Below are 17,141 nucleotides of genomic sequence, written 5' to 3'. Positions count from 1 at the left end.
GAAACCCTGGCTGGTTGTGACCCACACCCATTTTCACACCTTGGCTCATGTGATTAGGTAGAGGATCATTAGGGGGTCCATTGTCCCTCTCGGGGGGACACTCCCACAGGGGTTAAATCTGGGTCTCTCCAACATTTGACCCTAGACCTGAAGAAGCTTCTCGGATCAGAGGTGAAACGTCTTCAAGCAACTTAAAGAAGTCCAGACGCTTTTCTTTCCAAGCTCCTTAGTCATACTGATTGATTTTTTAATTATTATGAGGATATTACTACTTTAAAGTCAGTATATAAAAAGATTGCAGTACGGTATGTATAATGGTGACAATGCTACACTTTCGTTTTCACAATTTGCCAACGTTGATAACTTGATGGCTGTAAAACAGGAAAGGAAAAAACCAGCGGATGTGTGCTGTGAAAACAGGCTACACTGCCAACATTGTTCTCTTACAATAGAAAACCAAAATGAGGAGCTCGTAGAGCACATTCCCCTCTGCGAACGCCTTCGGACTAAATGTTTGATCATCTTCTCGACAACATTTGATTTCTAAAAATCTAGCTGGGAATAATGTTTTCCTATTTTATTTTTCTGGTCGCCTCCTCAGTTACTTTTCTGCGTACCCACCAAGTGTCCAGTCAAGGTAAGTGAAGGGTTTTCCAAGAGGCTGTGTTCACGATGTGCATGGTACAACTAATTTGTAATACCCCATTAATTTAATGGTTCTCACTTTTTATTTTAGATGTTGTAAAGTGATAGATTAATTACTCTAACTGTGGCTCTTAGATTAGTGCTTGATCAGTTTGTAATGTGATCATTGAATTTGATCAGTCAATCTTAAAATTTTTAATAACTCAAGCGAAAAACAAACACACATATATAACAAGACCATCGTGTACAGTTGTGTGGTGAAGGATTATTATTTGTGGATATTTTGTATTTAAAGAATATAAAGCTTTGTGGGATCTAGTCCAAATGTGACAGACATCCATAAAAAACAAATGTTCATTTTATTTGTGGATTTGTTTAAACTTTTACTGCCAAATCACCCGACAGTATCCAAATACTGTGAGAATTAAGTATTGTTGTAACTACTGTTTTATTGATTTTCTCAAACATGTACTGTGTTTCTTACAGATTCTATCTGCACAGAGTATCCTGTGTTCACTCCATCTGCGCTGGTAGTGAAGTACGGTGACCCAGCCAATGTTACATGTGTTGCATGTCAGAAGGACTGCAGTGGAGATGCTTCAGGTTTAGAGCACGCTGTGGGAAAAGTTTCACAAAATGGAACCACGATGTTCTGGACAGTTGACAGACTGACTGAATGGGGCATATCTCTACAGTGCTATTATACAATTGATGCTGGTGATCAGTGTGCTAGCATTCTGAATCCAACTCTTTATCGTAAGTATGCTTACTTTATAACAGGAGACTGAATTTTGCATCATTTTGCATCATTTATTATCAGAATTTGATTTCTTTGTGTTAATACACGGTTAGATGGATTCATGCTCTCAGCAGTTACTGACTAATATCTACCTGTGCTACTCTTTCTTTCCTTGTCTTCTCAGAGCCTCCAGAAAGTGTCTCCATCAGCTTTGTAAACCACACTGAGATGATGTTTGAGAATCAGCAGTACACCCTGCAGTGTAGCGTACAGAACGTAGCTCCTGTTCAAAGCCTCACTATGACCTTCTACAGAGGAAACACAGCACTGGGTCACCTACAGTCCGACAGTGAACATAAGAAACCAGTGAATAAGACCTTCACTCTGAACATCACTCCCAGAAGAGAAGAAGCCCAGTACTGGTGTGAAGCCAAGCTGGAGCTGGGACCAGCTGGACCACAGCGCCCTCCAGTGGTGACATCAGAAAAACTCTGTAAGTCACTGTGGGAAAATTAAAAGAATCAAACCTCAGTTTTATATTCACACCAAACCGACACAGTTTTTTCTTTGTTTGGTATCGCTTCCATATCTGTGCATAATCTTAAACCTTTTGCTGGGAGCAGCTTAGCTTATCTTAGAATACAGACTGAAAATATTAACAGACCGACCAAAACACGTGATTTATACATGTTTATTTGCTCAAATTACCTGTTTGTCTTTTCCTAGATTTTACTACCACAACCAGAAAGCCAGAACCTACAACCATTAAATCAACAAGGTCAACCACAAGAGCCACAACACCCCAAACTACAAAGTCCACAACTACAACCACCAAATCAACTACAAGCTCAGCCACAACAACAACAGCGACCAAGACAGCAGTAATTGCACAAGCAATCACTACACCACAGAGCAGCTCCAACAGAATATTAACTCACAGCTTCATGTGTTTAACGCTTCTGCTCTCTGCTCTCATCTGATTTCATATCAAAAGATTCCATAAGCCTATTATAACAATGAATGTAATTAGATCATAGCAAATACTTCATTCATTTTCTGTATAGCTTCTTAGCTTTAAAGGCAGTGAGTGAGCAGTATTTAAATGAGTTGTTGTTCTATATATGCACACACATAACGAACTAAGGTGAGTAGTTAGAGTTGCTTTCTTTTATTTAGACCATTAGAGTTGTTTACAGCTGTGCTAGAAACACCAACAAGCTGATGTTTCTCAGCTTGTAGTGTCGCTCTGGGATGTCGTCCTCATTTTAGTTCATTAGAAATTAAACACCTTCATTTTCCTATAAATAAGAACACGTCCATTCTGACAGTGTTCACATTTATAATCTATTTGTTTATGAGGAGCAGCAGAAATATAAGTTCAATCTCATAATATTGTCTTTATTTTTCCCTTTGTGCACATTCTCTCAGTCGACTTTAATCTCCGGCATGATCGCAGGAGGAAAAGTAATACTTTACTCTAAGAACTTAGTACATTTAGATATTTAATCATAAATAACACTGCAGGGAAATGTTTTCATTTGAGCTGTCGATGGTCTTTGATGAGGTCACAGCATTACCAAAGTTGCAACAAATCATTTCTGCCAGAGAAAAGTCGGGATCAGTCTGTGCATTAGTCCTGCGAGGATCATGAATGCCAAACTGGTGACCAAACAGTCTGACATTGGACCCATGTACCACAGTGCTGATTTGTATATAAATGCACATTATACATTTTGTTTTGCGTTAATGCTTTATTCACTGACAGCCACTATAACAGATCTTCCTGTAGTTACAATAACACCAGTTTTAGCTTCCTTCTATATAATGAAACATATGATCTGAGAATGGCTTTAATCACAGAATTCTGTTTTATGTGTGTATAATGATTTTTCTATGTATGTACACCAAATATGAACCAAAATAAAGTTGTTGATTTTTTAATGTAAACAAGTTCTTCCTCTTGGTCACAACATTTAATGTGTACATGAGAAGTTTCTGTCTTTCTGTTCATTTAGCCTGTTTGAAAAGACAAGTGGCACAAGCTGATTAAACGATTTTTAGACGAAAGAGAGGAAGCTGGAGAACCGCGATAAACCCAAAAGGCAAAGAGAAGCCATGACTTGGTATTATTAGGATACACATTTGTGCATAATATTTAAAGTTGAATATATATGAATTATGAAGAGTTATGACGTATGAAAAATCAAAAGACTTTGAAATATATATGTACAAAATACTGCTGTTTCAACTACACCTGCTTACAGAAATTTAAGATGTGAGTGAAGTTGGACCCCCAACCTTCTTCAAATCCAACAAAAGTGGTATCAAACATTTGTGCTGCAAAAATTTTAGTTTGTGCCGCTATTATTTTAAAGATATTAATAAGAATTTCTAGAGGTCATCAGAGGTCAACCAGTCCCCACATTAAGGAAATCAAACAAAATTGGTGTCAATCAACTGTGCTACGTTTGTGCTACTAAAATTGTTGTTTGTGCTGCTTCTGTTTTAAAGTATTAATGAAAATGTAAAGGTCAAAAGGTCAACCAGCCCCCCACATTACCCAAATCAAGCAAAAGTGGTGTCAAACTTTTGTGCTACGTTTGTGCTGCAATCATTTTAGAGATATTAATAAAATAATGTCTTGATGCATGTTCAATCATCCAGGATTACCTTTTGTAAATCCCAAATTGATTCTTGATTCTGTTCATCTGGATGTTGTGTTTTCAGTGGGAGAATGTTTTGTCATCCAAGTGACTTTTTCAGTCTCAGCTGACTGCAGATTTCCCCAATCTTAGTACATGTACAGTCAGTGAAGAGAGATGTTACATCTCCCTTCACTTGCATTCCAGTCACTGAAGGTAGTTTGCAAGAGATTAGAGGATGACCCCAAATTCAGCAACAGAACCAGCCTCAGCACTGATCAGTTGTGTTTGCTTTTGGAACTGTGTGTTAATTCTACCTTTTTCTGTCATGGTCTGGGTGAGTCTGAGTAACTTTCCACAGCATCGGCTCTCCTCCTCTGGGTGGAGCCCTCCTTTGCCTTGAGAATCTAAGTTAGGAATTCTTGTAAATAAAAGTTTTGTTTTTGCAAATCACTTCAAGCCTCTGATCTCTTGGTTCTGCGCTTGAGTCCATTCCACTCCATGGGCCTCTGAGCCATGACAGTTTCACACCCAAGGGTCAGTATTATTGTTCCATTGTGGGTCAGTACTACAGGCAGAAACATGGGTCTGCCATGGGTTCCCCAGTTTCACCCTCTGCGGCCAACGTTTTTTTTTTTTTTGCGCATGCGCACAACACCAAACCCAAATTAACTTATTTTTCTCTCATCCAAGGTTATGGTTCTTACGGTTATGGTTAGGGGGTAGGTTTAGGCAAGTTTGCAGACGACACAACTGTGGTAGGTCACATCAGCAACAACGATGAGACCTACTGCAGGGGTGAAGTTCATCTGGCCGAGTGGTGCAGCAACAACAACAACCAGTACCTGAACGTGGAGAAGACCAAGGAGATCATCATAGACTTCAGGAGAACTCACTCCCTGCACACTCCACTAACCATCAATGGTGCTGCTGTGGAGAGGGTAAGTTCCTGGGTGTGCACATCCCAGAAGATCTCTCCTGGTCAAAAAAGAGAGAGCGATATCCTCACCACCTGGATCACTGTGTGCTATGACTCCTGCACTGGGTCCTGCTGGAAAAAATTACAATGGTAGTGAGAGCAGTGGAGAGGATTGTGGGTACTTCTGTTCCCTCCCTGCAGGAGATCTACTGCACCTGGCTCATCTGGAAAGTTCTCTGGATTACAGGTGACTCCACTCATCTGTCCAACAGCTTCTTCAGTTTGCTGCCATCAGAAAGGAGATTGAAGAGCCTCCAAGCTAGAACCAGCAGACTGACAGACAGCTTCATCCATCAGGCTGTCAGGATGCTGAATTCACTTTCTGCTCTCACACACACAAACTCCAGACCTGCATTCACCTCCTCCCTCCGAACCCCCGCCCCCCAAACATACAAAACTGCCCCATCCCCATTTGCACATGAACTTGCTCACAACACTATGATTGTGTTGGAAACTGCTGTTTATACAGTTGTATAGTATTGTGTTGTACATAAGACTTCCATTTTATTCTATCTTTTTATCTTTATATTGTTTTAGTATACTTTAAGGGCCATGTGAGCATTGCAATTTCAAATTCCTGTGTATGATTGTATATATGGTCTTTGACATTAAAGCTGACTTTGACTGTTTCCTCATGTGTTTCTCCTTCCTCTGATCACCTCCTGTGTGTCTTCCATTGTTCAGCGTCAGGTTGTCTGTTTTCAAGGGGGGATGAGTCGGACTACAGAGATGAGGTCAACAGACTGACTGAGTGTTGTTCAGTTAACAACGTCCAACTGAACACCACGAAAACTAAAGAACTTATCTTGGACTTCAGGAAGGGCAGAGCAGACCCGGCCCCACTTTACATTCACGGGAACTGTGTGGAGAGGGAACACTCCATGAGGTTTCTGGGCGTGCAGATCTCTGATGACCTCTGCAAATACCACGGCGGTGGTAAAAAAGGCCCAGCAGCGTCTCCACTTTCTGAGAGTGCTCAGGAGGAACAACCTGGAGGAGAGGCTGCTGGTGACATTTTACAGAGCCACCATAGAGAGCATCCTAACGTACGGCATAACAACATGGTATGCAGGGTGCTCAGCTGCGGACAGGAAAGTACTGCAGAGGGTCATCAACACAGCCCAGAAGATCACTGGCTGCTCTCTGCCCAGCCTGGAGGTCACTGCAAACTCTCGGTACCTCAGCAGAGCTGGCAATATCATCAAGGACCACTCTCACCCCAGCAACCAACTGTTTGAACTATTACCGTCAGGCCGACGGTACAGGTCACATAAAACCAGGACAAACAGATTCAGGGATAGCTTCTTTCCCAGAGCTATCACCGTAGTAAATAAGCACAAAATCAAATGAACCTGCTTAGCTATACCATACCGTCACTGCCATTATATTATGCTGCTATTCATACTGTCATTATATTAATGCTGCTATCCTGTATATATCGTACTTACTATTGTTTGAGTACTTGCGATTGTTTTATTGTACTTTTTATATTTTACATTTATATTTATTATTGAATCTTGCACCAAGGGAGTGGCACTCCAATTTCGTTGTACTCTGTACAATGACAATAAAGGCTATTCTATTCTATTTCCTGCCCTCCATGTCACTTCAGGTTTCCAAGGTTTTCATCATTTTGTTCAGGGCATGTTCATGTATCTAGTTCATGTTTGTATTTCATAGTTTCTTTCATGCCTGCGCAAAATCATGTTCATAGTCGTCATAGTCTTTTCTAGTGTTGCCGGTTTGGGTCTTAGTTTAGCCCCTGCCACTGTTCAAGTTGTTTTGTTTCACACCCTTGTCATCAGCCCTAATAAGGGCTCGATTTTTGTTTAAGCTTCAGTTCCTCTCACTAGTGTTTGCTAAATGCTAAATGTATAAACACTTAAACTAAAAATTGGAGTCTCTTCAGCAGTCAGTGGTTATACGTTGTTGTTCTACCTGCACGCCATCTGTTAGCTGTAATATTAGTTTTTTAAAGCACTTTATAAATGAGGACTGTAGGGAGGAGAGCCTGTCTGAGTCACCAGGCCAACAAGTTGGAGTCCTGATTTTGTTGCCAGTCTGGGTGCAACGAGCCACAGAATCATCTGGCAAAGCAAATGTTTGCAAGATGTGATCAGTGCTTTTTTATGCAATAAAATATTCTCTCTTTTCCTAAGCACAACCAAACCAAATAATATTACACTATTATATATTATATATATTTTATTACGTATTATATACGTTTATATAAAATTACTACTATTTTACTTATATTTTAAATGAAGTTTATGCGCAAGTTCAATAAGGAAGATCTATGGCCTCACATCTGTGCGCTCACAGGTGTTGCCAGTTAAATCTAAGCTTTATCACTTTCTCATACTGTCAATCTGTTTGTGTAATCACTGGTCTAGTCCAGTCACCTTCTCCAGGCCAATCGGCATTCAGGTCAAGTAACTGAAATCTCACATTTTAAGTAAGCTCTGCCTGGGTTTTTTTAGGCAACAAATGTGGATAATGTAAGCTCAGGGAACTAAATAGATTACCGAGAAAGCTTTTTTTAAACGTTAAAAAGAATAATGTTAATCCTTTTGATTATTTTTTAATGCCAGCAGGTCTTCAATGATCTTTGTCAATGATCATGATGTGCATTAAATGCATGTTTTATAAAAAATGCATGTAAAATAATATGGTGCCTATTTGTCTTCTTTGCCTCCTAAAACCTAGAAGCACATCTGCATTTTGTTTAGTCCCTGAAACTTTTAGAAAGAAAGAAATCCGCAAATTATTTCATCCTTCTATTTTTAACTTGTGTTCCACTTTTATATGTTTGTTGTTTAAATCTTTGTGGTCATTGGGAAAGCAGCAAGGCTTAAAAGAATCAGTCAATACTAACGCATACATATCTTCATAAAATGAAGGCAAATGATCAAAGTGTGACTTTTCTTAAAATTTATTTTACAATTACGGTGAGTTTTGAGTCTTGAACTGGTACCTGTTATCCAACTCAAACCTGTCGACTCATCTAAAAACAGGAAGTCATATTAAATAAAGCCCAGTTTAAGTTATTCAGCTTTTCGTAAGCACTGCTAAACGGTGTTTTTCATCAGTAATGTTAAAATTAAATTAGACCCTGAAGCACACTGAATTTATTTGTGTATTTTATTGAATAATTAGCCCCTGAAGGAGGAAGATGAAGCTAATCTTGGGAAGAAGTCCTTCTTCCAGAAGATCCCGAACTGCTTTCTTTTCTTTTTTAGGCAGATTTCCTTTGTTAATAAAGTTACGTAGAAACCAAGCACACCATTGTTTTTCTTATGACATTACCAATAAGTTTGATGTGTCACATGGCCCTCTTCCTATTGAAAAAACAAAAGTTGTATCCAAGATGGCCGACTTCTAAATGGCAACCATGGTCACCACCCATCTTGAGGAGTTTGCCCCCTCACATATACTAATGTGCCATACAGGACTTTAATATCACCAACCATTCCCATGTTATTATGGTGTATCCATATAAATGGCCCAACCTGTAGAACCTGGAATGATCCCTACAACTGTTTCTGCTTACAGATGATTCTCTTCATTTAGCAGGGCTTTGGCTACTGAGTCTTAATCCTGTGTGCTAGACGGGAAAAGCTCCCTCCAATTTCATATAGCACTAAACTTCAAGTAATATGTTTTATCATCACATCAAGTCCATTTGGAGATGATCAAAAGACTTATCCAGACATGAATGTGCTGCCTGTAAAATTTGGATACCTGTACCTGGATTATTAGTTCTACAAACCATTAAAGATTTGCAAAATTTTTGATAATAAATTTGCAACTTTTGTGGTACTATCCCTCTTTCTGACTTGGAGTTCTTCCATCATTTATCTCATAATATAGACAAATATGACATGTATCATGAAAACAAAAAGGATCAACAGACTGTTCTGTCCAGAAAAACTTAAGTTACCAGATATATTATCATTATATGTCTCAGTCACAGAAGTAGGTTGGATTAAAATACAGTAAAAGAGGCTTAACTGATTTTTTTTTTACACAAAAGGTTCACAACAGTTCAACCAAAGGTCTCCTATAAGCTACAGCCCCACACTCCAACACAAATTACTGTCCTGATGAGGACACTCATATGATCTTTTTCTTATTATTTAGGTATGAATAGAAAGCTGAAAACACAACGCAAAGATGAGAACCAGTACACCTCAAGGTGCGTGGAGCCAAAGGGTGAAGAACTGAGGAAAAGTCCCACCTCTGAAACATAAGGGTAAGTTTAACTTCATCACATAAAACAGACTCAGACAGTCAGATTGCCTTCTTGGTGATGGGTACAGTCTTGAACTAAATATTTCCAGAGTGAAATTCCTACATGCTTTCAGTCACACGTTTTTTCAACAAGAATGTTAAAGTCACACACCAATAGAACAAAAAGGTTACAGTATTTTTTGGACCCAAAGACACACCAGATTATAAGGCGCACTATCAACAAATGGGTCTGTTTCATACATAAGGGTTGTTGTTGCAGTTTATTAATGACTAACCTCGTATTGTGGATGGATTGTCTCAGTTGTTCTCCTGACTGAAGTTTGGTCCATTTACAGAATCCTGCCATGCGATCGCATTTGTCCCTAACCATCAGGAACCCTCATGTTAACTTTTATTGAGTGGAAAAAGTTAGCATTCATCCTCCAGCTTCACTTTGTTTATGTTATGCTAACATAGCTGTGTTGCTAGCGATCACGTAGCACATCATTACATACCAGCTAGTTCAACTTCAGTAACCCTACAAACGTCACTGCTGTTTAGTTTTCTGTCTTCATTTATGTCGGAAGTAATAGCAGAGCTGTACATTTTAGTTTTTTTAAATTTAGAAATCTCTCAGTCAGAACATGACATATAATGTTTGGAAACTAGCGAGCTAACTTCCTGCTAACTTCTAACTCCATTAAATTTAATAAATTCTGTTTTCATGGATGCCTGGATGTTAAACTTAATAGTTACAGCTGGTAAATGTTGCAACGCTGATCATTTTATTAAAGATGAAAGACTTTAGACAGTTTTTAACTCAGTGATGCAGCAGTGTTCATTTGACTTTGGGACCTGAAGCGGATGGAGTTTTGGACCCAGATTACTCCAAATCCGCAAGGCTCCTGACTACAGTAGCCGTAAAGCCGTTAAGTTGTTCTAAACCATTTTCTTTACAGATTTTTGAACTTCGTGTATCACTTAAAATCGGTTCGAGGTCTGTAAGCACAATCAGAATTCATACATAAAGCGCACCGGATTATAAGGCCACTGTCAATTTTTGAGAAAATTAAAGGATTTTAAGTGGGCCTTATAGTGCATAAAATATGGTAAATGAATTGAAATACAATTTCTTTTCTACTACAATGATCTGCCCTCATATGCTTGTACATGGGTTGAAACGTACAGAGAATGGGGGGTGAAAAGAGGAACTGCAGAACTGATACAGTTGTCTGTGAAGATTCTCAGTAATAAAGGTTATCGTAGTCTAAGGAGCTTGGAAAAAAAGCGTCTGGACATCCTTAAGTTCCTTGAAGAGGTTTCACCTCGCATTCGAGAAGCTTCTTCACTTCTAAGTGCAATTGGTGGAGAGTCCCAGATTTTAAGCCCTACGGGAGTGTCCGCAAGACGGTCATGGACCCCCTTTAGAGAAGTCCAGACGCTGTTCTTTCCAAGCTCCTTGGACAACTGATACAGTTGTTACTGTTATGCAAGGCTGGAACTTGGTACTTACAATAGGCAGCATCCGAGGAGTGTTAGAAAACAGTGATAAAGGTCTCCAGGAAGGGAAGAGGAAAGGAATGTACCGCCCATTCATTTTTACTGTGACTTATGAGCACATAAATTTCTTCCTTAAGCCTGAACTACCAAACATTCAGTATTGTTGCCTCTAAATCTGGACTACCTATAATCATACACAAATAAATTTATAAATGTGTCTAAGTGACTTTACTCCAATAGAGGTATTTTTCAACCAAGCGGTCAGAGTATACAAAGGAGCTCACGGTGACTGCAAAGCGATTTAATGTTCTAACTAAGGCCTGTAGAGTCTAACATATAGCATAAAGCTTCTGCTTTTACACAGGTGATCCCACGTGTTGATGATCAAATATTCAGGTGCATTTGATTAGCACCTCCTGCCTCTCACACTCTTGATTCTTAAACGAATAATAACGACTTGTTAATCTTTCGTCATCCTGCCTGTCAGATTCTCGTTTGTGTAACCTTTGTCTCACCGCTTTCCCTCAGAGCTCCATCCAAGCCTCCATCTTCATCTCTGGGGGAGTCCCATCCTAACTCCTATCACTGCTGGGATCCTGTTGTGATTTGATGGGTCATTGGCATTTAATCATCAAACTGTGCATCTCTGTATCTTTGCCTCAATAAATGTCTTGCTGATGCCTTTGGTTTATTTGGTTTAGCTTAAGTACAAATTTCAAATTTCTAGTTTAGTTATTTCATTTCAGATTCTGGTGTTTGCTTGTGATGGGCATTATGTTCAAACAATGTCAACCTTTGGTTATAATAGACGATGCATATTTTCCACCGGTGGCTACATCATTTTTAACAAACCAGCAAAAGTGCACAGTCCTTTAAATCCATGCAATAAGGTTTCTAGAGACCATCTAAAGCAGAGTTGGGCAATTAATTTAACATGACAAACTGGATCGCATCACTAAGCTGAACTCAGTTCTGTTCAATATTAATTTGATCTTTTTTCAAAGTGTTGGTGAGAGTCGAGGCCACAGTTAGGCAATTAAAGATAAAACAGACAGTGTTAACCAGTATTCACCCAAATAATTGTGAACAACATTTGCCCATGAAACACACTATATTATGCTATATTATGAAAGAACAGGTAACTATAGCTGTCATAAAAATGTGGTCAGGCAAAATTGCAGCAGCTTCCCTGATCATTTTACTAAGATAAGTGAAGAGAAAATGATCTAAATATCTTAGCCCAGCACCAATTTAGCTCTTTATTTAATAACTGCAAATCTCCACAGATAATTCCAGTCAGTTTCCACACCTATGTGCCAGGTAATTATGTTTAGTTGATATTTTTATTCATTGGTACAGCACACAGCCATTACACTAGGATATTTAGATCATTTTCTCTTTATTTTTTATGTACTTCAAAGGTCAAAATATTCACAACCTGAACCTAAAATTTCTCTTAATATACCAAAGTTATGATGCATTAAAAGTCTGCTGATTTTGGGACTTTTCCAGATTTGCTTGTCTTTATGTGGAGTGGCACACTTTACAACATTTCTCTTTGCTTGTTCTAACGCTGCCTCTCGTTCTTCGTCAGTTCTAAAAGCCGTCGGCTCGGCCTCGGCTATCGCCTTCAATGTGACGGCCTACCATCGCTCGCTGCGCTCCTTCCTGCCTGCCAAAGAAAACCAGAAAATAACCTCATCAGTCATCTACTTCATGTGGAACCTGGTGCTCTTCTCTTCTCGTCTCACTGCCCTCGCTCTTTTCGCCTCCGTGCTGCTCTGCTTCATCTGACTGATATTTGCATCCTCTGTACTGTGTGGTGCTGGAAGATGAGCACACATCCTCCTGATTTTGTAAAAGAGTCCATGTCAGCTTTAATTATAGCTGCCTGTGTTGTTGCAGTTTATGTCCTATGTCTAATATTTAAATTTATTTATTATAGTCTTTCATCCAAACCCCGAAAAAGACAACACAGAGCAACAACCCGAAGATGAGGTGGGATTTTGTATGCTTGTCCCTGCACCAAAGATTGCAGACCACCGTCCATCCTCCCCATCAGCACACTGCAATAAAAGAATGAGGAAGCTGGCTGAGAACGTCTACTGCTGACGTGCACTTGACATCCACAGGACGACTAGAAAGAGATCGAGTCATGCAGAATGTTTTCATCTAGATCACGTGGCTGAGTTTTGTAGCACTCTGACCTTTGTCTGATTTAGCCACAGATATAATGTCTCAAGGCATTACTCATCTTAATGTGGAGATGAAATTGAATATGCACTTTCTGCTGTGCATTAAATCATTTCACTGTGTGTCAAACCATTTCAAGATATCAGTCTTTAAATTAAATGAGAGGCTTTAATTATTAAATCTGTATTAAATAGTTGTTGTTTACATGTGAAGAGATCCTTTTTCAAAGGCTATTTCACTGGATCATCTTTTCTAAAGAATCTTACAGGTTAAATGAGGATAAAATTATTGTCAGCAGTGACTGAGTCTGCCATCCCACCTACCAGAAAGAAGGTTTATATGACTGTCCATGAGATCAGTCTCACTGTGATTAGCACTGGAATAACTTACTGCTACTAAACACTGAGCATGCGTGTCAACAAAAAACAGACGTTTATAGCAATTTTTCCTCTTCACACAGTTAGCTGGTAGATGGCAGGCATCTGACTGTGTAAACTGCTGTATATGTGTCACAGTACTGGATCTGCGACCCAGTGTTTTGTCTATTTTAGTTTTTTTTTGTTGATAACTGTATTTTTCTCCATGTTTCTGTTTTATTTTGAAAGAGTCTGATGTGTTCTTGTTCGTTGGTGTTAGTTTGACTTTCCCTGTGACGTCATGTTTCATTTCAGTCAGCTGTTTTCCTCATGTGTTTTCACTTCCCCTGAACACATCCATTGTGTTCATAGTTGATTATAGTTTTTCACAGTCTGTCTTAGTTGTACCTAGTTTTTCATAGTTTCATGTTAAATGCCGTGACACATCAACATGTGGCCATGCAATAAAGCCCTTCCTTACCCATATCAGTAAAGGGGCTCTGTAGCTTCATGATTAGTTTGCTTTTTTTATTCCTTCACTTTGATCTGTGTTTGTGGACATATAATGTGTGTAGCAGGACCTGGTTTGTGGCACGCTTGTGGGGGAGGCTGACACAGCGGAGCTCCATCAGTTCATCACCCCTCCCCTGCATAAGACATGCTGGGACCTGAGGTTGTGTTGTTGTTGTGTGTGTGTAGCTGGCAGCTGGGGCTGAGGGTTGGAAGAGACAAAAAATGAGTAAAAAGTGTAGTAAAGTGCGATCTGTGTGGTCGGGTCCGTCATTCACTGTCACTGTGTGCAATGTACACTTTCCATTAATCTCACAGTGGAAAATTCATGGAAATCAAAGTCAAATATTTATCAGTTGAAGAATCAGACTCCTTTTAAACATTATATTTGTACTAAATGTGTATGTAAATATGGTGTCTGTATATTTAATGCCTATATTTGTGACTGTGTTTCTGTTGTAGTTTATTCCTGTATGAATGTTAAATACTTGACTGAAAGTATTAAAAATGTATTTGCATTGCTTTACAGAAAAAGGGAAAAATCGTAGGACTGTGGGGGAAAGAGTGATTACCTCAGTTAAACAACTCGTGTAATTATATTAGGTTCATCTTTAAGGAACTCTGCATGTCGCCAAACAGCTTTGAATGTCTTTGAAATGAGAATAATACAAATAGAAAAAGAAAAAAAGTGGACACATGCAGACAAAGTAAAGAGATGAATATTCAGTAAGCTATAAAGATTCAAAGGTCTCTCAGTTTTTCTCAAATGTGTGTGAGGACTGCTTGTTTGTATTCTTGGATGCACTTAGTAAATCCAACAGCTCAGCTATTTGTTGTTTGTTGTTTTTAAAAGTTGCAGGAAGAACAAACTTCTTAAATAGTAAATGAAACAAAGCACAAATTCAAAGTTGTTTTTTTTTTTCATTTTTATTATTTTTAATTTTTGTTTTTTAACTCAAAGTGTCCTGTTGTAACTGGACTTTTTGAGTTAAGAAACAGACCAAATCCCAACAACACTTCCCTCATGGTGCTTTATAATGTAAAGTCAAGACCCTACAATAATGCACAAAGACTCCAATCCCCTAGAGCAAGCACTTTGGCGACAGTGGGAAGGAAAAACTCACTTTTAAAAGAGAGAAACCTCCGGCAGACCCAGGCTCTAGGATGGGGTGGCCATCTGCCTCGGCCAGTTGGTGATGAGGGAAGGAAGTTGGGAGAAGAAGAGTAGTGATTTTTAACCACTCTGGTTTCAAAATTAAATTTAGAAAGCCCAATTGAAATGAATATTCACATGCACGTGTTGGTTCGACTTTAGCGTGCACATGAGAAAGCCCTAAAGATGATGTTTTGGCTCCTCAATTTTGCATGTTTTTTGAAGCTGCTGACGATTGCTTCATCCATTACTGGGTTTCTTGACCACATTAAGCGTATTGGAGAATCCCACCTGTCATGGAGTTCATTGTATATTGTCAGGGCGAGTTCTCCAATGTTCTCCAAGGACATTTTGTACTTTTTTGACAAAATTTTGTCCCAGATCTTCTGGAAAAGCCTCTCTACAATAAACTCGGATGCTACTGGATTCAGTGTCATCGTCTCATTTCCTTCGCTCATGGCGTGCATTACCAGATCTTTGGTCACATTTTTTACAACTTCCTTGTACTCTTGCCTGTCTTTAGAGACACTGAGTACTCTTGGTGGTAATGCCAAGAGGTGTTTGGTGAAGACTGAGACGGTAATATTGTCAAGCTGTTCCCTCAGATTAAAAACCAAAAGGTTTTCTTTGCAGTTGTGTGTGTTGCAAAGATCCTTGAGAATGGCCTTGCCCACATTAAAAATGCTGTCGTGGGATAAATTCAAGTGTTTCTCCTCAACTTCAGGCCAGATTTTCTCAATCAGACGATGGCTGATGCAGTCAGGAGTGAGGCGCTCTGTGAAGATCTTGTATTTGGAGGAGACTTTTTCTTTGGCCAGTAAAACCACCAACTGAATAACCCAGTTGACGCGCACCTTTTTCTGCAGCTTCAGTGTCTTTTCCAAAGCTGAAGCTGAAGCCCGATTGGTCTCATCCTTTAATACAAACTGCACTTCTTCTAACACTTGTTTTTCCTGTTCAGTTTGTCTCTTTGCGTCCTCTACCATTGTCTTCTCCTCTGACAGTGCTGCCTGTGCTTCATTCACTGCTTTTTTGGCCTCTTCACACTCTTTCTTTGCCAGTTTGGTCGTTTCTTCGAGTGCATTTTTCACTTGGTTCAGTTCAGCTTTTTCTGTGGCGTTTGAAACCATCAACTGAACAACTTTGTTGACACACAACTTTGAGGAGGAATCTGGGGTTGCCGTGTCTTTTTTCTCTGTCTTAGCCTCGGCTAATGGCTCTGTCTGCTCATCCACTTTGTTCTGCATTTCTTTCGTGTCCTTCACCACTTTCTGCTCTTCCGGGACTTTTAAATTTTCTTCCTCCTCGACCTCCAGGTCGCCCAGTGTGCTCTCTGGCAGAGTGCACACTAATTCTGGTTTTGCTTGTTGGTCACTCGTTTTTGACATTTAAGCTACGATGTTACAATGAATCAGACATTCAAATAAGACTGAGGGTCGCAGAACAAAATCTCATCCAGTGAATCGCTCGTGACTGTAAGAAACGTGCTGGTCCAGTGTGGGTTTCACCTGCAATTTATAGACTTGAGTTGATTGTGACGTCACGGCCTGGTTCTCTTGCCTTTCATCTTTGAACCAGGCCCCGCCCACAACAACGTTCCATATTGGCTCATTGAAAATAGGTAACGCCCACAAATAACGGGCTGTCAGAGTTTCTGACGTCATGGCCCGATTCTCTCTTTCCTTTAATGTTTGAAAAAGGCCGAAAACCATTTTCACCACTTACGCAAAAGCTCTTCTCTGTGGTAGAAAACCTTTATTTTCCAGCTCTCTTCACTTCCATCCGCCTCTATCACGTCTTTTTGCCCACTCCCAGATTATTGCCTGTGGTCCTGTGGCTTACTCATAATATTTCAAACAAGCGGGCGAACTGATCTATTAATGTTTCCGACACACAGTTTACTTGAAACTGCGCTGATTTTCAACAATGAATAAATGACGTCTTCGTTTTCTGTGTTTTATATATATATAATGAAAAAAGCTGAACTGCAATTTTTTTTTAAATCAGCCTTAAAACCAACCACACCGATAAAATATATTTGCTGTTTTAATAACGTTTAATTGCCACTGTATGAGCTCATCTTGTGTTACATCCTTGAGAGAGAGACCTGCGGCTGCCTCCTTCCTTTGGCTCCTTGGGTGTCTTTATCTGAGCATCACTTTTGCTTCCACTATGACGCCCCTGGTAGCAACAT

The 17,141-nt window shown here is 39.5% G+C and overlaps 1 protein-coding gene across 1 annotated transcript; it reads left to right on the top strand.

Annotated features, from left to right (window-relative positions):
* The first annotated feature begins 395 nt into the window (after nucleotides 1-395).
* Nucleotides 396-3,334, top strand: LOC146572234 (intercellular adhesion molecule 2-like). The gene is made up of 4 exons (XM_085276264.1): nucleotides 396-637; nucleotides 1,132-1,401; nucleotides 1,569-1,877; nucleotides 2,111-3,334. Exons 1-4 carry the CDS (start codon nucleotides 565-567, stop codon nucleotides 2,362-2,364), a joined length of 906 nt encoding a protein of 301 aa, XP_085132390.1. The 5' UTR covers nucleotides 396-564; the 3' UTR covers nucleotides 2,365-3,334.
* Nucleotides 3,335-17,141: the final 13,807 nt, after the last annotated feature.

Source organism: Mchenga conophoros, linkage group LG6 (assembly GCF_057382185.1).
Source record: "Mchenga conophoros isolate Kocher_MC1m ecotype Shallow Benthic linkage group LG6, M_conophoros_male_GT1.1, whole genome shotgun sequence".
NCBI lineage: Eukaryota > Metazoa > Chordata > Actinopteri > Cichliformes > Cichlidae > Mchenga > Mchenga conophoros.
The sequence above is the reverse complement of the archived record's forward strand: the minus strand, read 5'-3'. Positions and strand labels throughout refer to the sequence as shown.

Bases quoted from the DNA above. Each gene is read 5' to 3' on its own strand.
- LOC146572234 (XM_085276264.1), top strand. From the start codon at position 565: ATGTTTTCCTATTTTATTTTTCTGGTCGCCTCCTCAGTTACTTTTCTG. The intron at 1,402-1,568 runs GTAAGTATGCTT...TTGTCTTCTCAG, and splicing joins TCTGAATCCAACTCTTTATC to AGCCTCCAGAAAGTGTCTCC. The intron at 1,878-2,110 runs GTAAGTCACTGT...GTCTTTTCCTAG, and splicing joins GGTGACATCAGAAAAACTCT to ATTTTACTACCACAACCAGA.